Raw genomic sequence first — 21,800 nt, forward strand, 5'->3', positions numbered from 1 at the left:
TTGTCTGTTCCCCTTCTTTCTCCTGTTATCACCCTCCCTCCCACCCCTCTGGTTACTGTCAGTTTGTTCTTCATTTCCGTGTCTCTGGTTCTTTTTTCCTCGCTTGTTTGTTTTGTCGATTAGGTTCCACTTATAGGTGAGATCATGTAGTATTTTTCTTTCACTGCCTAGCTTATTTCACTCAGCATAATACCTTCAGTTCCATACCATGCTGACATTTTAGAATAATTCATGGTAGAGTCAGTTATATTGCACCAGATTCTATGTAGTGAAATATGTAAATTTATATTATACTAAGTTTAGTTTTTATTCATGAAATATAACATTTACAATCTTTCCTCCCAAATTCAAGCATATGAGGTCTGTCCAGAAGGTATCCAGCCATATAATATGAAAAATAGAGACCTTTATTGAAAAAGATACAAGATACAAGAAACATTGTACATAGAATAATGATGCCTTTGTCCACCTTCAAAGTAGGCACCTGGGACCTCACACAGTTCTCCCAATCTTCATCAGCTGCCCTCTCATATTTTCCTGACTTTCATTGGCAGTATGAAATCTCTTCCCTTTCAAAGGTGATTTTAGTTTTGAGAAAATCCAGAAGTTTTGGGGCACCAAATCTGGGCTGTAGGGGATCTGAGTCACCTTCATAATTTGATGTTTTACCAAAAAACTCTACACGAGACATGATGCATGAGTGGGCATATTGTCATGATGAAGTAGCCAATCACCAGTTGCCCATAGTTGAAGCCTTCTGAATCATCAAATAGTTTCTGTGAAGGAATGTTGAAGCTTAATGTGAAATCTGATGCAGGTTTGTTGCTCTACTGGCTCAGTCATTTGGAATGCTACAGCCACACAGTATACATGCCTACTCAAAGTCTACTGCCCCCACTGACTAGTACAGTGAAACTATCATTGTTCATACATGTGCATTCCAGTCCACTCTCCTTGGCTGCCAGGTAATGTTGATGTCATACATACTGTTCTCATATTAACAATGGTTGGAGTTTTTCTAGACAGACCTTATATATCAAATGTTAGTTCAGGACTGTTTAACTAAACACCAGATACAATATTTTATTATAATATTTTATTTACACTTTATATTTAAAGATAATCAATACAAATCAGGACATATTTACAGCATTTCAAATCAGTGTACAAGAATGCAATGGTTTCATCTGTTCTACATTTAGGAAACAAAAATACATGTCTGTTCTGCCTTTGCTTAAATTCTGCTGGAATTTGCACTGGAAACAAAACTAAAAAGATAAGCCATACAGAATACAAATAAAGTTCATTTTTAAATAGCTCTATTTAACTTTGGTGGATGGAGCTTCTAACTTTTTATTAAGGCACCTGGAATTCTTCCCCCTCCCCCAATTCTTTTTCAAACACCAAGAAAATGCATTCACAAAATTTATAGCTACATGGACAGAATTTTAGTTTAGCTACTGTGATTTTAGCCCATTTAGGTAAAATGTACACTCAGCTTATCCTTTTCAAATAGTATGATAACTCTACTTTTGAAATTGTTACAGTTTTGTAAGGAAACTTTTTGTCTGTAATTTTGTGTCACATTAGTGCACTAATATACCAACTGATCCAGTCCAGTCCATATTCTCTGATAAACTATGCTCAACACTTAACATGAAGTACATTTAACCTAATATAAAAATAAGAATTAAAATGATTATTTTGCTTTTATTTTGTTCTATCAACTCAATGTAGCTTAAATAGACATTTCATGAAGTCTTAGCTTAAGTTTGCATCGCTTTTTATAATACAATTCCAGATCAACATAAGCACCTGGAGAAAAACCTGACACATACAGCCCAAGCTAAAATAGTAGTATTTTTTAACTAAGGTACTATCATAAAACAAAATGATCACAGCTATTTCACATTTTAAAAACAACATATTTTTATAAGAAAATTGTTATAAATGAAAAACATGACTTATATTTGAAGAGAGTTTTGAATGTTTAAAAATCTTGCTATTATTATTGAGAGGAAACTATGAAAAATAATATATTGAGTTTGTGAAAAAAGTTAACAGGTTAAATATTTAAAGCCATTAAAGTATACCATAATATTAGTCATCTCAGCACTTTCCATTGCATTCTTACTTTATTAAATCTATCAGGTTCATTAATAAGAAACTAGGCCCTAATTGGCAGATCTGTTATTACTAAAGGCTCAAGATTTCTATTGACACAGATTTTATGATTTAATTTCTCGAACAACTGTCTCTTGATCAGGAGTTTCATCTTCTTCAAAGGTTGGGTTGTCAACATGAGGAACAACATCCACTGTCATGGAACATGCTTCATGGTTTACCAACTGTAGATTTTCATCTTTAGAAAGAAATAACAATTTTATAATGATTCTACCCTTCTCTTCTTTCAGACAGAATTCAACATTCATGTGTAATAAGTCTTTCTTTTCTAATTCCATAATACTCTGATTATATATTTATTCCCCGTTCCTTTAATAATTATATGATTTATACCATGTCTTACATAGAAGCACCTATGGCATTATTATAATATTTACAATTACTCATTTTTAACATTCTTTTTTTAGGATTTTATTTATTTTTAGATAAAAGGTGGGAGATAGAAAGGGAGAGAAACATCAATGTGTGGTTGCCTCTTGCATGACCCCAGCTGGGGGCCCAGCCCACAACCCAGGCATGTGCCCTGACTGGGAACTGAACCAGTAGCCCCTTGGTTTGCAGGCTGGTGCTCAATCCACTGAGCCACAGCAGCCAGGGCTATAACTACTGATTTTTGATTCACATGTGTGCTTACTTTTACTAGATTATAGCCCCATTAAGAGCAAAAGTTACATTTTCTTCTGTTTTTCTATCCTAAATATAACAGTTCTTAAACCTAGGTTCATATTTCAATCACCTGGGCACTTGAAAAAAATTACCTGTTCTTTCTCAAATGCACAGATAGACAAAACAAAACAAAACAACAACCATGATGTTGGGGAGATTGCCAAAATGAAATGCAAATGGTAACAAATGAACATAATTATATTAATGATGAAAAAATAACCATCCTGAAGATAGTGGGAAAGAAACGAACTAACTTAGTAACATTGGAACACAGTAGTTTGATATTCTATGAAATACCTGACCTATAGTCTTCAAAAGTGTCAAAGTAATGAAAGACAAAGACTAAGGAATAATCATGGCTTAGAAACTAAGAAGACATTATAATTAAATACAATGTGGACCTTTCAACAAATTAGGTATAGAAGGAACATACCTAAATATAATAAAAGCCATATATGACAAACCAACAGATAATACCTTACTCAAAGATGAAAAGCTGCAAGCTTTTCTTCTAAAACCAGGAATAAGACTGTGGTAGGCAGTTACACAGACATGAGCAGAGCAAGGACGATAGGCTAGCTACAGAAGATCACCAGGGCAGAAAGTCCAAGTGCCATAGCAAGGGGAAAACCTGGGAAAATAAGAGCCTCACCCCCAGCGTAACTTTTACACCTTTAGCATATTGATGGCCATGTGGTTTAGACCCCCTGATCTTTCATAGCTCTGGCCATGTGGTTCAGACCCTCCCCTGATCTTTCCTTCCCTGGTATATTGCTAGTCATGTGGTTAGACCCCTTTAGAGGATGAACTACCAAGGTGGCTGGAGAATAGCTCTTCAGCTTTAAGGTCCAAGGACAATGAGTTCCTGATCTACAGCAAATACATCTAAGCCTCAGTTGTGTTTCAGCTCCAGGTCCAGAAAAGCAGCAAAACCAGATGGAGAGATGCCACAGCTGACACCAGGACCAGATGTATTGACTAATGAACCCCTGCCCCTGGCACCAACCAATCATTAGAGACCACACCTCTGAAAGGAGACACCTAGAAAGCTGATGAACATTCTATTGAGATACTCTGCTGGGACCTCCACTAAAATCCACATTTTTAAAAGCACTTATGAGGAAGACCCAACGTGGCTTTCCCTCCCTCTCTCTCTTGTGAACATGCTCATCCTCTACCCCCACCTCCCACCCCCACCACTGTGCCTTTCTTCTCCTCCTCTTCTTCCCCCAAGGCTTGAAGGGCCCTTCTTTTGCCTCTGTAATTTGTTTCCTGAGCCTCTTTCTTCTACAGCTCTCTTCTATCTCTGTAACTTACTAAATAAACTTTGTCTTATAGTTTAAGTCTTGGCTCTGACATTTTTCTTAGCTAGAACTCAAGTACCCAGGTTGCTGAAATGAGGTCCACTCTATGGGAACATTCTGGTGCTGTTCCACGGACAACAAATACAGGGGTGCCCACTCTTACCACTCCTATACAACATAGTATTGTAAATCCTAGCTAGAGAAATTTGTCAAGAAAGTGAAACAAGCCCTCAAAATCAAAAAGGAAGAAGTAAAATTATCTGTTTCCAGATGACATGACCTTATATAGAGAAAACACTAAAGATTACACTAAAGGACAGTTAGAACTAATGAGTTCAGTAAAGTTGCAGGATAAAAAATCAAAATACAAAAATCATTAGTGCATTTCTATACACAATGAAACATCTGAAATAGAAATAAAGAAAATTCCTTTTGCAATAGCATCAAAAACAACAAAATACTTATGAATAAATTTAACCAAAGAAGTAAAAAAAAAAAAACACCTTGTAAATGAAAATTATAAAACACTGGTGAACAACATGAAGAAGGCATAGATAAATGAAAAGATCCAATGTTCATGGAGCATAACAATTAATATTGTTGAAATTTTCATACTACTCAAAGCCATCTATAGATTCAGTGGAATCCCTATCAAAATTCCAATGGCATTTTGACAGATATATTAACAAATCTTAAAATTAATATATAGCCATAGAAAAGCCTGTATAGAAAAAGCAATCCTAAGAAGAACAAAATGGGAGGCTTCACACTTCCTGATTTCAAACTATACTACAAAGCTATAATAATTAAAATATATGATACCGGCATAAAAACAGACACATAGATCAATGGAAGGGAAGTGAGAGCCCAGAAATAAACCCATGTATATTCAGTCAACTTATTTTTGACACAGGAACCAAGAACACCCAATGTGGAAAACAGAGTCTTATCAATAAATGGTATTCTGTAAACTATATTCACATGCAGTAGAATGAAACTGGACCCCTACTCACAAAAATGAACTAAAATGGATTAAGGACTTAAACATAAGAGCTGAAACCATAAAACTCCTAGAAGAATACATAGAGAAAAAGCTCTTAGACATTGGTCTCAAAACAATTTTTTGGCCATGACACCAAAACACAAGGAACAAAAGCAAAAATCAACAAGTGAGACTACAGAAAAATAAAAAGCTTTTGCACAGCAAAATAAACAATCAACAAAATGAAGAGGCAACTTACAGAATGGGAGAAGATGTTTGCAAATCACATATTACATAAGATATTAACATCCAAAATATATAAGGAACTCATACAACTCAATAGCAAAATACCAAATAATCCAATTAAAACATGGACAGAGGAACTGAATACATACTTTTTCAAAGAATACATATGAATGGCCAACAATTACATGAAGAGATGTTCAATATCACTAACCATCAGGGGAATACAAAGCCAAACCAAAATGATATATTGTTATTTGAGTAAGATATTAGAATAGCTATTATCAAAAGGACAGAAGGTATGTGTTGGTGACGATGTGTTGGTGAGAATGTAAATTGGTGCACTATGGAAAACAGTATGGAGGTTCCTCAAAATATTAAAAATAGAACTACCATATTACCCAGCAATCCCACTTCTGGATATTGATCTGAAGGAAATCATATCACTATCTTGAAGAGATATCTGTATCTCCATGTTCACTGCAGTGTTATTCACAATAGCCAAGATGTGAAAACAATCTAAGTGTTCACTGACAGATGAAGAGATAAAGAAAATTATATACAGGGTATTGTTCAGAAGTGAGGAATAAGGAAACCACACCATCTGCAGTGGCATAGATAGACCTAGAGGGCTTTGTGCTAAGTGAAACAAATCAAACAGAGAAAGACAAAACTATATGATCTCACTTATATATGGAGTCTATAAAAAGCCAAACTCATAGAAACAGAGAGTATGAGGTGGTTGCCAGGGACTGGGAATTAATGGAAATGGGGAAATGTTCATCAAAGAGTACAAACTTCCAGTTATAAGATTAATAAGTTCTGGGGATTTATTGTACCAAATGGTGACTATAGTTAACAATACTGTATTATATACTTCAAAGTTGCTAAGAGAGTAGATCTTAAATGTTTTCACATGTAAAAGTTTTATGATTATTCTGCAATATATATGTGTATCACATCAGCATGTTGTACACCTGAAACTATGTTATCTATCAAGTATGTATATCTCAATAAATCTGGGGGAAAAGGACATGTAATGTGGGATCCTGGGACATAAAAAGAACATTAGTGGGTCAACTGATGAAATTTGAGTAACATTTGTCATTTAGTTAGTATCTTATCAGTTAATTTCCTGGATTTGATCATTGCATATGGTTATATAAAATCTTAACATTTGGAAAAGTCATGTGATGGGTATATGGGCATTTTTGTACTATTCTTGAAGCTTTTCTGTTAACCTGAAACTATTTCAAATTAAAATTAATAAAAATTTGTTAAACTGTTCTTGGTTCCTATGCCTCATGGATCTGATCTAACCATACTGGGGTACAGCCCAAGCATCAGCAATGTTTAGAGTTTCTTTGGGTAATTCTAATCTACAGCCAAGTTTAAGAACTAAGACCTCTATTTAGTGGTCCTCAAAGTGTCCCTGGACCAGCAGCATCAGTATTACCTGAGAACTTATTAGAAATGAAAATTCTCACGTCCCAACCCAAATCTACAGAGTCAGAAACTGGTGGTAGCACCCCTGTTTTAGCAAACCCTCCAGGTGATTTGATGCATGCTTAAGTTTGAAAACTAGTGCTCTTAATAGAATTTAGCACAATGATAGGACACATAGACATAAACAAATCAATTATGTGTTTACAAAGTTATTTAAATCAACTATCATCATAATAATCAGTGGTTAATAGGCAAGGTACCTGAAGTAGTGATACATAATCACATTTAAAATTAAATCTATTCTAGGTGGTCATTCATTCAACACTCATTTGAGTATCTATTATGTGGCAGACTGTGCTAGGTGCAGATATAAAACAGTGAATAATAAGATGCTGTCCCTACCCAAAGTAACTTTAAAAAGTTTTAATATAATTCAGTGCAGTAAGTGCAATGATAGAACTTCTACAGAAGCAGACAGTAGGGTCACATATGCAAGTCAAGTGAGCCTTCTCAAAGAGTGGCAAGTTTTAGAGGAACAGGAGTTAGACTAGTCTTCCCCAATTCTTGGAGGAGGAAGGCTGGAAAGAATGGACAGAGAAAAGATAGTGGCTCAAACTATGACTGTGGAATAAAGATTTGGAGTTAGGAAATGAATTAGAGAAAAAGGATATTGATTCAATAGAAAAAAGAAGAGAGAAGAATCAAGGACAAAGTGATAGTACCTCCCTTGTTTCAGGTTTGAGGCACTTGGGTAGGTGTTACTATCATTCATCCTTGTGAAGAATATAGGAAGTGAAACATGGATCATCATTTCATTTATTTCTCAAATTCTCTGCAAAAACTGTTCTGCTTACCACCTGCCCCCACAGGAAGAACAGAGTACCAAAAGATATAGGTTGGAACTTTTTAAAACAAGCCTAGCAATAAACTGAATTATCTTGTACACTCTCCTTTATCTTCACTGAATTCTATTACCACACAGTTAGGGGTACAAAATCTCATCTGGGGCAAATAGACAATGATTTCCTATTATAGGAAGAATAATCCAGAGATTATTAAGATTCTTATGATGATTTTATACTCTAGGATATGTCTGAAGATTAGATTACACAAAATAAATGGTTTGTATTTGTATATTATTCTTAGGGACATTTTCAGAAATGGTACCTATGGCACTGATAAGCCTACAGAGGACAAAGGTTTATGTCATAAGAAGCTAACATTTGACATATCACAAGTCATCTTGGCATTTAGTTTTTCTTCAACTTTATGCCAAAATTTATCTCAAAATGAGGATTAAGAAAAAAATCCAAGCCATAAGAAAGGTAAAAGCTTAAGATGGAAAAATTTTACAGAGGTTTTCTAAGAAAAAATTAACAGAATTCCCTAAAATTTCTTTATTGCTATGATATTACTAAGTTGCAATTCTGATTGATATGAATTTAAAAATAATGTACAGTAGTCCCCTCTAATCTGCAGGGCATATGTTCTAAGCTCCCCTAGTAGATGCCTGAAACTGCAGATAGCACTGAATTCTATATAAACTAAGTTTTTTTTTCTGTGTACATACATATGATAAAGTTTAATTTATAAATTAGGCACAAGTAAAAGATCAACAACAATTAATACAATAGAACAATTATAACTATACTGTAATAAAAGTCATGTGAATATGCTCTCACTTATCTTATTGTATTGCACTCACCCTTCTTCTTACAATGTGAGATGATACAATGCCTATGTGATCAGATTGAGTGAGTTGAATGACATAGGTATTATGACATAGCATTAGGCTATTATAAGGGTTACTTGAACACAAGCACTGCAGTATGACAGTCGATCTTATAACCAATATGGGTACTAAGTGACTAATGGGCAAGGAGCTTATACAGTGTGAGATTTCACCACAGTAGTGAGAACAGTGCACAGTTTAAAAATTATGAACTGCTTATTTCTGGAATTGTCCATTTAATATTTTCAGACTGTGGTTGACTGTGGGCAACTGAAACCATGGAAAGCGAAACCATGGATGAGGGGATACTACTGTATTCAGTTTTAGTTTCCAAGATTTGTTCATTTCATGATAAATAATCAACAGGTGGCAGCACATACTATTCTTAAAATTTCAATTTGTGCAAAAGATGGGTTCCTGAGAAGTTATATATAAATCAAGCTTTTGGAAATTGAATTCAATTTCATCATTTCAGAACTCCTTTCCTAATTTCTGATTGGTGTGCAATAAACAATGGCTTCTGAAGTTTGAAGTTTCTCCTTACCCTCTGTAAATTAACAAGACAGTGCTTAAATGAATCAGAGAAGCTTTCCAATAAAACCTTTTCTTCTGTGAATAATCACATTCCTAATGTGTTCAATATTTCATGTTTCAGGTACATTTGAATATGTATATTAAGTTAATGTGGGGGTACATACTGCATTGCATTGTTCATAGAAAAAATCTAAAGTGTATTGATGGATGAGTGGAACAAATGCTAAGATCCACAATGGATTATTTGTAGGGCACTTTGATCCTCAGCATGGTGCTTACTTGCTGACAGCACATGTTCCTCCAAAGGTGGTTCATCTGCTCCCTGAACTGAAGCATATCCAGATGATGCAGTCTCACTGCGATTATCCTCTTCAGGAGGAGAGACACTATTGGATATTTCATTGGATACAGGGACTTGTAGAGACACTGATCCATCTTCAACATCTACCTTTGAAAGGCATTTGAACAAATTAAAAGACTGTCAGACTATATGCTTTTCTTTAACATACCATACAATGTTTATTCATAGGTGACTTATTACAGCAATGCTTTTAACCTTTTAAAACTAAAATCCCTTTTAATAATCACAAAAATCTCTTGCTGGTCCCAGCCAGAGTAGTTGGAGTAAATGGGTCCACCAATGGGTCAAAAGGTGTTACAAACAGATTTTCATCACACCTGACATATTCATCTGAGTGATCCTAGCACTTCATAATATAATGCCTGGTACAAGGTAGACAATTAAAAAGAAAACCTCATGCTGTTCCATAGGGAACTGAGAATCATGTTATTCTATATATCTCCTACAATCAGGAAGAGTTTTTTTTTTTTTTTTTTTTTAGCTTGATTCTCTGTTGTTTGTACTGTGGAAGAGGTACTTTTTATTTTTCATTTACCAAATAAAATTTAATATTTATTATACTTTCTGGAACTATACAAGCCCATTAAGCTACAAGTTTGGTTGCTATGGAATAGTAAGACAGTAAAACAATGAGAAAGGGGTATCAGAAGCCAGCTGGTAGTTTATAAGGTTATTACTTCAAATTCTGACCAAAAACCAAGTACATTTGAGAAAAGGGGTCGGGAATAAAAATGGACATGACATAAGCAGGTCCAACTTTGGATATAAACTGTAAGTATAACACATTACAAAGCTAAAATAAGCATGTTATTCTCCTGAAGGTTCAGGTACATAAATAATGCATTGCTTAAGTTTCCTCATATAAATAGTTTAGTAATGTTTACCTCAATTCCCAAAGCTTTGAGTATGTCACATTTGCACATAGGACAAGTCCTGTGTTCTAACAGCCATGGGTCAACACATGTCTTATGGAAAATATGGCTAATGAAGGAAAAAAACACATAACTTATTTATCAGTTGTGAAATAGCAACAACACTTTGCCTAATATACTACAGGTTACCCTATAATTTTAGTTCATATTTTAACAGATGCTTTTTTTTTCTTTTAAACACACTATTACAGTAGTGGTTTTCAGTCTTTTTCATCTCATGGCATGTATAAACTAATTACTAAAATTCTGCAGCACACTAAAACATATTTTTTGCCTGACAAAAAATAGGTATAATTTTGATTCATTCACACTAGATAGCTGTGGTTATGTTGGCTATTGTCAGCTTTTATTTGACAATCTATGGGAAGAGGTCAATGCCCGTGACTAAACAGTCAGGTTTTGCATGTTTTAAAAATTCTTGAAGCACACTGGTTCAAAATTGCTACATTACAGCATAAATACTAAGAAAGAGCCACAGAAGAAAAATTTGGAAATTGCATAATACAGTATTTTTAAATATAAAAGCCTCATTGCTCTAGTTAAAAAGAAATAGTTGCAGTATTTATTACTTGAAAAATGACTAAGATGCTGCTGATCTAAGACTGTTCAGTATTTCATATCTTAATTATCTTGTCATTCCCTAACTGTAACATGGTATGTTCAGTCATTCCCAATAATATAGTACAATATTGTACTGAGTACAACACAGTGCTGATACTTTAGGCAATGTAATGCATTCCAAGAGAACCACTATTTAATACCTAAAAGAAAGAGGGTTAAGAAAACTTTCAAAAAGGGGTAAAAAAAAGAATAAAGACTTCCAAATAGGTGATAATAAGTTGGTTTTATGTTTTTTTTCCTTAATAGGATTTTTAGAATGAATGTAAATAATCCAGTATGTGTGTGTATATACAAATAAATTATGGTGCTGACTAGGTTCTCAATTTACATGGAACAATTTTCCTAAATGTACTGGGTTATGGAAACTTTATACAATTAGCCTTACAGTAATTTCAATGATATTTAAAAATTAAGCATTCTCCTATATTTAAATAAAAACAATTTAAATTAAATACATCAATTTGGAAATATTCAAAATAGTTTCCCTCATTACAATCAATTCTGTAAATCAGCTATTCTTATTGATAATATAAATGGAAATCAAACTTACTTGCAGGTTAAGATGCGCACTAAATCATTTGGTTTATATAGTTCAATACACACAGCACAACTATCTCCATCAGGGCCAATTTCCTATGAGCAAATAGTTATTATTACTCTGCTAGATAAAAACAATACATTAAACTACAAAGCAACATCATAAATACATGTATTTAAATTGTATTAAGTCCTATAGAAGGAGGAATATCATATCACTAATGACTATTTTAAATAAGCAATTTAAAATTATTTTGTCTTAATTGGAATCTGAAGAAAAGTGAAACTTTAGAAACAGAGTAGAAAAGTGGTTGCTAGGTGCTGGGAGTGGAAGAAATGCAGAGAAGTTGGTATAAGGGTATAAACATTCAGTTATAAGGTCTGAGGATTTAATGTAAAACATGGTGACTATAGTTGATACATTATATAATTGAAATTTAAAATAAAAAGTATTTAGACTTAAAATGTAAAAATGAAACAAAGAGAACTGATGGACATGGACAACAGTGTGGTGACTATAAGGGGGACTGGTGGAAGCCAGTGGAGGAGGGTATAGGGAGAATAAATGGTGATGAAAGGAGACTTGACTTGGGGTGGTGAACCACACGATACAGTGTATAGATGATGTGTTATAGAATTGTGCACTTGAAACATGTATAATTTTGTTAGCCAGTGTCACCCCAATAAATTCAATAACAAGTAAAAAGAGTAAAATATAAAGTCAACCAAAATGGGAATAGCCCAAACAGAAATGTGTAGCACTAATTTAAACATTTTTCTAGTTTTAGAATTTACAAAATGCAATTTGTACAATTCTTTAGCTATGTTGTACCATGTAAAGAAAATTAAGACTTCTGGTCAAGATTGTGGCATAAGTAAACACTTCTTGCCTCCTCATAAAACCACATCAAAATTACAACTAAATTATAGAACAACCATCACTCAGAACCATCAGAAATTGAGTTGAATGGAAGTCTGACAATAATGGAACTAAAGAAACCACATCCATCTAGACTGATAGGAGGGGTTGAGATGTGGAATGGGCTGGACCCACATCCATGTGTGGTGGATAAAAATTTGGGAGGGATATCTTGGGAGCAGAGTACCAGCCCCACACCAGGCTCCCCAGCCCAGCATTCCACTGCCAGGAAGTAAGTGCCCATAACTTCCGGCTGCAAAAACTAGCAGGGATTGAATCAGTGGAAGAAACTTCTCAAGTCCCAAGTAGTTCCTCTTAAAAAAACCCACACACAAACTTACTCAGACTCACTCCCTCTGAGCTCCAGCACCAGGGCAGCACCTTGAAAGGCACCAGTGGTATACGTGAGGAACTGAAATGTCTGGCATCAGGCTGAGAGCTGGGGGATAGCTTTTTCCCAGGCAGAAAGGTAGGCAGAGGCCATTGTCCCTTTTCTGAACCCTCCTCCCACAGATCCACAGAGCTGGCAGGTGGATGCCATATCTGAGACTCCACCAACCTGGGTAACACTGTTTGACTCACCCTGGAGATCCTGTGAGGCTCCATTCCACCCAACTTACAGCTGTTAACAGTGGCTTTTCCATAGGAATTGGTAGTCTTGGTTCATGCTTCACAAGTTCCTAAATCCTTTCAAACAAGCAACAGCCAGGCTCAGGGAGCCACCAGCCCCTGTACGTCTTGCTAAGTGGCCCAAGGCATGGCACCAACAGCAACCATCTCAGATTGCTTTACAGCTTAAGCAGGGTGGCCCCTGACAAAACACAGGTGGGGACTGGCCTTGTCCTACACTACCTGGGAAACTCGATGGCCTGTGCACCTAGTGGATAGCTACAGATCCTGTCAGAGCACCACCACCCTGCCCCTGCACAGCTGATCCTCCACAGAGGGCAGAGGTTGGTGGTCAGTGAACACAACCTATATTTGCAGCTGACTGGACTGGGTAAATCCCTCCTATTGACCTGCCAACAGCAACCAAGGATCAGCTACAAGAGGAGGGTGTACTCAGCCCACATGAAGGGCATACCTCAAGTACGCAGCTTGGGTGATAGGGGAAGCTGTGCTACAGGACACCTACTCTATTAGGCCACACTGCCAAGACAGGGAGTCAAAGCAGTGCTACCTAATACATAGAAACAAACAGGGAGGCTGCCAAAATGAGGACACAAAGAAACATGGCCCAAATTAAAAAAAAAAAAATCAAAACTCCAGAAAAAGAACTAAATAAAATGGGGATAAGCAATCTATCAGATGCAGAGTTCAAAGCACTGGTTATAAGGATGGCCAAGGAACTTAGTGAAGGCTGCAGCAGCATAAAAAAGACCCGGTCAGAAACAAAGGATACACTAATCGAAATAAAGAAAATTTGTAGAGAAATAGTAGAGTAGATGAAGCCAAGAATCAAACCAATGATTTGGAACATAAGCAAAACACAACCAATCAGAACAAGAAGAAAAACAACTTTAAAAAAAAACAAAGATACTATAATCAGACTCTGGGACAACTTCAGGTGCTCCAACATTTGCATCATAGGGGTGCCAGAAGGAGAAGAGAAAGAGCAAGAAATTGGAATTCTATTTGAAAAAATAATGAAGGAAATCTTTCCTAATTTGGTGAAGGAAACAGACATGGAAGTCTAGGTAGCACAGAGAGTCCCAAACAAGATGGATGCAAAGAGGCCTGCTCCAAGACACATCATAATTAAAATGAAAAAGGTTAAACATAAAGAGAGAATCTTAAAGGCAGCAAGAGAAAAGCAGTTAGTTACCTATAGGGGACTTTCCATAAGACTGTGAGCTGACTTCTCAAAAGAAACTTTGCAGGCTAGATGGGATTGGCAAGAAATATTCAAAGTCATCAACAGCAGAAATCTACAGCCAAGATTGCTTTACCCAGCAAAGATATAATTTACAATCTAAGGGCAGATAAAGAGCTTCCAAGACAAGAAAAAAACTAAAGGAGTTCATCATCACCAAACCATTATTATATGAAATGTTAAAGGAGCTTATTAAGAAAGAAAAAGATCAAAACTATGAACAATAAAATGGCAATAAATACACATCTATCAACAATTGAATCTAAAAAACAAACTAAGCGAGCAAGAACAGAGACAGAATCATGGATATGGAGAGCATTTTGATGGTTGCTGGATGGGAGGGGGCATGGTGGAATGGGTGAAAATGTGAGGGGATTAAGAAGTACAAATAGGTGGTTACAGAATAGCCATGGGGATGTAAAGTACAGTATAGGAAATGGAGTAGCCAAAGAACTTATATGCATGACCCAAGGACATGGACAATGGTGTGGGGATACATGAGAGAGTGGAGGGTGCTGGGTGGATGGGGGAAAATGGGAAAAATTGGGGCAACTGTAATAGTATAATCAATAAAATATGATTAAAAATAAAATAAAATAAAACCACTGCTGAAAATGTAAAGAAAATTAAAATATAATTCACATACACTAAAGTTCACTTTTTACTATACAGTTTTGCAAATTCATACCAGTATACAGTCACTTAATTGCCACCACAATCAAGATAGTTTTATTACCTCAACAAATTCCCCTGTATCTGTTTGTAGTTATCCTCTCCTTTCATCCCCACCCTCTGGCAACCACTGATCTGTTTTCAGTTCCTATACTATTGGCTTTTCCAGAATATTATATAAATGGACTCCTGCATTTGATTCTGGCTTCTTTCACTTAATGCATTTGAGATTCATCCATATTATGTGTATTGATGGGGTCCCTTCCCTTTAAATTGCTAAATAGTATTCCGGGATATGAATGTACCACAGTTGTTTTTACATTCACCATTTGAAGGACATTTGGGTTCTTTTCCATTTTTTGGTAATTATTAATAAAGCCAAACAATTGTGTACAAGTTTTTATGTGAACATATTTTTCCTCTAGGGTAAATATTATTAGTGAGATTTCTGGGTTGTTCGGAAAGTGTATATTTGGTTTCATAAAAATTTGCCAAGCTGTTTCCAAACTGGCTATACATTGCAATCTCACCAGGAAATTTTTGAGAGTTATAATTTTTCTACATCTTGGCCAAGCTTTTGGTGTTGTCAGTTATATTGGTTTTAGCCATTCTAATGAATGTGCTGTGGTATCTAACTGTGGTTTTATTTGTATTTCCCTAATGACTAATGATATTGAGCATCTTCGGTATTCTTCGGTAAAATGTCTGTTTTGCCCACTTTTCACTGGATTTTTTTCATGTTGAGTATTGACAGTCCTTTGTATATTCTGGATACAGCTTTTTATCAGGTATGGGATTTGCAAATATTTTCTCCTAGTCTGTTGCTTGTCTTTTCATTCTGTTAACACTGGCTTTAAAGAGCAAAAACTCTTAATTTTGATGGTTAAATTTTGCATTAAAATATATATATACATATATTTATTTATTTTTAAACAGAGGGGAAGGGAGGGGGAAAGAGAGGGAGAGAAACATCATTGTGTGGCTGCCTCTCACGTGCCCCCTACTGAGGACCTAGCCCACAACCCAAGGACAAAGTCACTGAACCACACCAGCTAGGGCCAAATTTCTCATTTTTTTAATGGACATGTTTTTGGTATCACATAAAAAAGTAATCTTTGCCTAACCCAAGTAATGAAGATATTTTTCTCTGAAGTTTTCTTATAAAAATTCATAGTTCTATATTTTATATTTAGGCATGTGATACATTTTGAGTTAATTTTTACAAAGTGCATAAAGTATGGATTGAGGTGCACTTTTCACATATGGATATTCAATCATTGTATATGGAGAGCCAACAATTGGCTATCCTTTCTTTATCAAATCGCATTGGTACATTTGTCAAAATCAATGAATCATATATGTGTAGGTCTATTTCTGGACTCTCTCTTCTGTACCATTGATTTAAATAAAGATCTCTCTTTTCTCCAATACCACAATATCTTTTTAAACATTTTTTATTGTTGTTCAATTACAGTTGTCCCCATTTTCCCCCCATTACTCTACCCTGCCCTACCCATTCCCCTCTCACACTCAATCCTTGCTGCCCCCTGTTGTCTTTGTCCATGGGTCCTTTACACATGTTCTTTGACTTAACCCTTTCCCTTCTTTCCCCCGTTGTCCCCCTCATCCTGCCCCTCTCCCTCTGGTCATTGTCAGTTTGTTCTTTATTTCCATGTCTCTGGTTCTATGTTGCTCGTTTGTTTTGTTGACTAGGTTCCACTTATAGATGAGATCATATCAATACAACAATATCTTGACTACTGTAGCTTTAAAATAACCCTGCAAATCAGGTAATGTTAGTCATCCAGTTGGTTCTTCTTTATAAAAATTGCAAACAGCCAAAGTATCCATCAGTAGATGAATGGATAAAAAAGTTGTGGTATACTTACACAATGGAATACTATGTGGCTGTAAAAAGAAGAAAATCTTACCTTTTGTGAGAATGGATGGACCTGCAGATTATTATGCTAAGTGAAATATGCCAATCAGAGAAAGATAAAGACAAGTTGATCTCACTTATGTGTGGAATCTAATAAAATATGAGGTGGGACCCAAGAAAAACCTTGAATTCTCTTCTGGAGGGCAGGCCCCTTTTACTAAAAGCTTCCCCTGCTAGGTGAGTGTTCTAGAAACCCATCTGTATCAGTGTACCATTTGGCATTGTTGTGAGAGGCTGCATTTGGTTTCAGTGAAATTTTTTTGAAGACTCTCAACATATCCACCCATTTCATGATGGGTGATTTAGGAGCACACCTGCCCACTGCCCACTCAGCAGTGCTGAGTGTTCAGCAGTTTTTGACCAAAGCCAGCATAACCCCTGTGCCTCATCCCCTCTATTCGCCCAATCTTGCCCTGAGCAACTTTTTTGTTTGTTTGTTTCCTCAGATTAAAAAAAAAAGTCCTCAAAGGGAGATGTTTTGCCAACATGGAAGGGGTGGAACAAAAAATAGCAGAAACACTAAAAGGCACAAAAATCGACAAATTCAAAAATTGTTTTAAGCTGTGGAAAAAAGCCTTGATTACTGTATTGAATGGAATGGAGAGTACTTTGAAGGTGACTGAAGTTTAAACATGTAAGAATAAATACACAATTTTTTATAAATAAATTCTGGGTTTTGGGGTCCCCTCTTGTAAACTAACAAACAATAGAAACAGAGGTATGGCTACATGGAATAGACTGAGAGCTGTCAGAGGTGAAGGAATTAGTCAAAGAGCATATATGCATGACACATAGACACAGACCACAGTGAGGGGATAGCCAGTGGGAAGGGGGAGCAGGTGCTGGGTGGAGGTGGGCAAAGGGGAGGTATAGGGACATCTATAATAGTGTCAGCAATAAAGAGAAAGTTAAAAATTGTTTTGATTATTGTAGTTGTTTTCCTCATAAGCTTAGAATCAACTTGTCAATTTCTACAAAAGATCCAATAGGATTTTGATTGAAACTGCATTGAATCTATAGATTTGTTTGACAGGGGGATTGACATTTTGACAACAGTGAGTCTTCTGAGTCATGCACATGTATATATCTCCATTTATTTAGGTCCTCTTTGATTTCTTTTTTCCATGTTTTGCAGTTTTCAGCATATAGATCTTGTACCTATTTTATAAAATTTATAACTAATGGTTTTGATGCTATTATAAATGGTATTTTTTATTTCAATAAGTTCTATAGATAGCTTTGATATATGTTTTACACATTGATGGTATTTTTCAACTGTCCTAAATCTGAACCTAACTTTTCAAGTAAAGTTATATCAAAGCACTCTATTAGCTTCCTGTTGTTTCTAAAACAAATTACTCTTACTTAGTGGTTTAAAATAACACAAATTTATTCTCTCATTGTCATGGAAATCATAATTTTAAAAATCAAAGTGTTGACAGTGCTATGCTCCTTCTGAAAGATTCAAGGGAGAATCCCTTCCCCCCCCTTTTTCCAGATTCTAGATGTGTGTGCATTCCTTGGCTCATGGCACCTTTCTGGTATCACCCTAAACTTTTGCTTCCATTGTCATGCTTCCTACTGTACTATAGACAAATCTCCCCCTTCCTCACTCTAACATGATATTGATTATATTTATGACCCACCTAGATAATCCAGAATAATCTCCCCATCTCAAGATCCTTAATTTATTCACATCTTCAAAGTCTTTTTTTCCATATAAAGTAACATTCACAGGTTCCAGGGATTAGGACCTAGATAACTTTGGGGCCACTTTTAGCATACCCCCAACGTTGAATACATTTTTAAAAGTCAGTAAGATTTATAAATTCCAATGAAAAGACTGCTTTGGAAGAACACTTAGCTTTCACAATGACCAGCTAAGTGTTGCTTTAAAACACAAAACATTTTCAAGTCATGAATATACCTTGTCTCCTTGTTTCAGTGTGCGCAGTTGAAGCCTTCCAATAGCTTTTTTAGCATCTGCCTTTAATTGTCTCTGTAATGAAAAATAGATATTAGAAAAAATATTTTTAAGAAAATATAATGGTAAAGTTAGAGATTAATAAATATTTATTCAGTTAAATACATTTTAAAAGGTTTTTCATGTACATTTGCAGTAGTTTTTTATTTATATTTTTTTATTTTAATCATTGTTCAAGTACAGTTTTCTTCCTTTTACTCCCAATCCAACCCACCCACCCAACCCTCCCCACTTCCCTCCCATTACCACCCTCCCCCTAGTTTTTGTCCATGTGTCCTTTAAATTTGTTTCTGTAAACCCTTCCCATTCTCCCCTGAAATTCCCTCTTCCTTATTTTTTAGACTATAAGATGCACCCCCTCCCCTGCCCCAAATTTGGGAGGAATAATGGTTGTTAATGCTGCTGTTGAGTTCTGTTTACATTTACATTGGTGAAATATTATTATATTTATATTATTAAATATTTTACCACATTTTTTGCTTCAAAAATTTTTCCCCTATTTTCCTCCTCTAAAACCTAGGTGTATCTTATAGTCCAAAAAATATGGTAACCATAATAAATGTCCTATTTATCAGGCTGGATTTCTCAAATTACTGAAACTTTTAACTTTTTCCCTACCTTCTTAAACAGCATCTTTGGGCTATGATGGTAAAGCTACATGTCCCTATTCCAAATGGATTCAGATGCTATGAATTTTCAAGACAGTTTTCCTATTTTCAAGCTCAGAGAACCTAAAAGTGTATCTTTTCCACTTTTAAAAATCATTTCTCACTTGGAAGAAAGTACACACAATTAAAATTCAATTGAACCTAGATTCAAAATGTGATTTTGTTACTTATTAAATAAATAATCCTGGAGAAGTCATTAATTCTTTGAGATTGTTTACATATCTATAAAATGAGGATAATACCAATCTTTACAGTGTTATTTGGTATTTTGGAAAAATTACTGTTTATAATCACTACCACCTTATAAGGAGGGTGGCTTCTGAGAGTGGTTGAACTGTTTTGTTCCCACTGAGCATGTACCTACATGAGTCTGGGCATGCAAAGGTGAGCCCCAGGCTCACATAGGGAATACGGACTAAAATGTCTTACATAATTAAATCAGAACTAAAGTGGGGGTATAGGGAAAATCTGAGAGATGCGGGAAAGATAAGAAGAAAGTAAACAATGGACTGGACAAAAGAAAAAAGTCCCAGGTGGTATGAGACAGTCATTGCTACTCTGAAGTTATTTGTGATGCTGTAAAAATATCTTCTGTCTCATTAAAATCTACTTTATACACGAATATCTCAAGTAAATATATGTGTAAATCAAGGAAGAGGCCAGGTGTCACAGCTGGATAGATGCTGTGTGGAATAGAGATAGTGTGTGCAGTAGGTTATATGAAAATTAGAAATAATTTAAATAGTCTGTAGTATAACATCTTGCATACAGTAGACACTTAATAAAAAGTATTTTTAAAGATTTTATTTATTTGTTTTTAAACAGGGGAAGGGAAGGAGAAAGAGAGGGAGAGAAACATCAATGTGTGGTTGCCTCTCAGGCGCCCCCTAACTTGGGACCTGGCCTGCAACCAGGCATGTGCTCTGACTGGAAATTGAATCAGTGACCCTTTGGTTCACAGACCAGCACTCAATCCATTGAGCCACACCACCCAGAGCAATAAAATGTTTATTAAATGAAAATATAAAGTACTACTCAAAAATATGTGTAACAGGTTCCTGTAACACATTTTTATATATCTGTAGCAAATATATTTCAGAATGGGATAATCCATGAATGTAGGTGTGTGAGCAAATTCATTACTGCCCAAACCTACCTCCTATATCAGATATCATTTTGTGAAAGGTATTTGTCTTAATTCAAAAAGATTACTAGTCAAACTATTTCTTTGCTGTCACAGGAACAGCAGAAAATTCTGATTGTTACTTAATAGAAACAGTTAATAGGAAGGCCTAGTTCTCAGAAGGAAAGAAGTACTAATTGAGGCTCCCTTATTCTCACTTTGGGACTTAATTGTGAGTTAACTCATGTAACACAGGAACTCCAAACCAGGAGATTACACTTATGTTCATGATATTTTGAAAAAAAAAACAACAACAAGAAACACCTGGAAGCCAGCAGATATGGACATGCCGTTTGTTACTCACTCTACATGGAGTGCACCAATGGTGGTGAATTGGTGCAAGATGGAATGCACCCTGCCTCCAGCATTGGTGCTATTTATAGGGTTAGGGAGGGAGGAGGGAGCAGCAGTTGCATGTGAAAATTCTACACTTTATGATAAACACAGGAGTTTTGAGGCACAGGGGCCTTGAGAGGGCTGCAACATCCAGATACAGACTGTTTTCCTTGTCCTTATGGATGCTGGCCATGCATCCACCTGTTCTCTGAGGTTGTGGAGGGGCCATGTCCTAAGTTACCCCACAACTCACAAGGAGAATTCTATGATGGCACTTTATCTTAAGCACAAATATTTTCCCTTCTATTTTGTTGCTTGAATCATAAGTAAATAATAGAGTGACAGTAAAAGGAACTACATTTAGGATCTTGAGAACTAGAATTCTTAGAGGTCACCTAGCCTGATAACTAATCTGACATAACAAAACTGAAGCCAAAAGAGGAGGAATGCCATGCTCAAAATCTCTGAGTTGTTAGTGTCAGTCCCACTGAAGACCAAAGTTAAGTCTTTCTTTCCAACATCAAGGTAGCCATCTTTTTTCACTGCAGCTTGGAGCAGGAAGCTAGTATCACTTCCTTATATTTATATAGTTATTCTATGATTTAAAAATATTTTTATATCTGTTACCTCCTTTAACCCTCACAGCAACCTCCTGAAAGAGATAATACTCTCATTTTAAAGATG

General features: G+C 35.6%; 1 protein-coding gene across 2 annotated transcripts in view; it reads right to left on the minus strand.

The window, feature by feature from the left end:
* Nucleotides 1-1,079: 1,079 nt before the first annotated feature.
* RNF128 (ring finger protein 128) overlaps nt 1,080-21,800 on the minus strand; it is a 132,551-nt gene continuing 111,830 nt past the window's right edge. For both annotated transcript variants that reach the window (XM_028523222.2, XM_028523221.2), the window contains exons 3-7: nt 18,873-18,944; nt 11,556-11,638; nt 10,337-10,433; nt 9,371-9,539; nt 1,080-2,362 (exon numbers count right to left, since the gene is read on the minus strand). In XM_028523222.2, coding sequence (XP_028379023.1) covers nt 2,229-2,362; nt 9,371-9,539; nt 10,337-10,433; nt 11,556-11,638; nt 18,873-18,944 — 555 coding nt within the window. In that variant the 3' untranslated portion in view covers nt 1,080-2,228. The remainder of the gene's footprint in view (nt 2,363-9,370; nt 9,540-10,336; nt 10,434-11,555; nt 11,639-18,872; nt 18,945-21,800) is intronic.

Source organism: Phyllostomus discolor, chromosome X (genome assembly GCF_004126475.2).
Source record: "Phyllostomus discolor isolate MPI-MPIP mPhyDis1 chromosome X, mPhyDis1.pri.v3, whole genome shotgun sequence".
Taxonomy (NCBI): Eukaryota; Metazoa; Chordata; class Mammalia; order Chiroptera; family Phyllostomidae; genus Phyllostomus; species Phyllostomus discolor.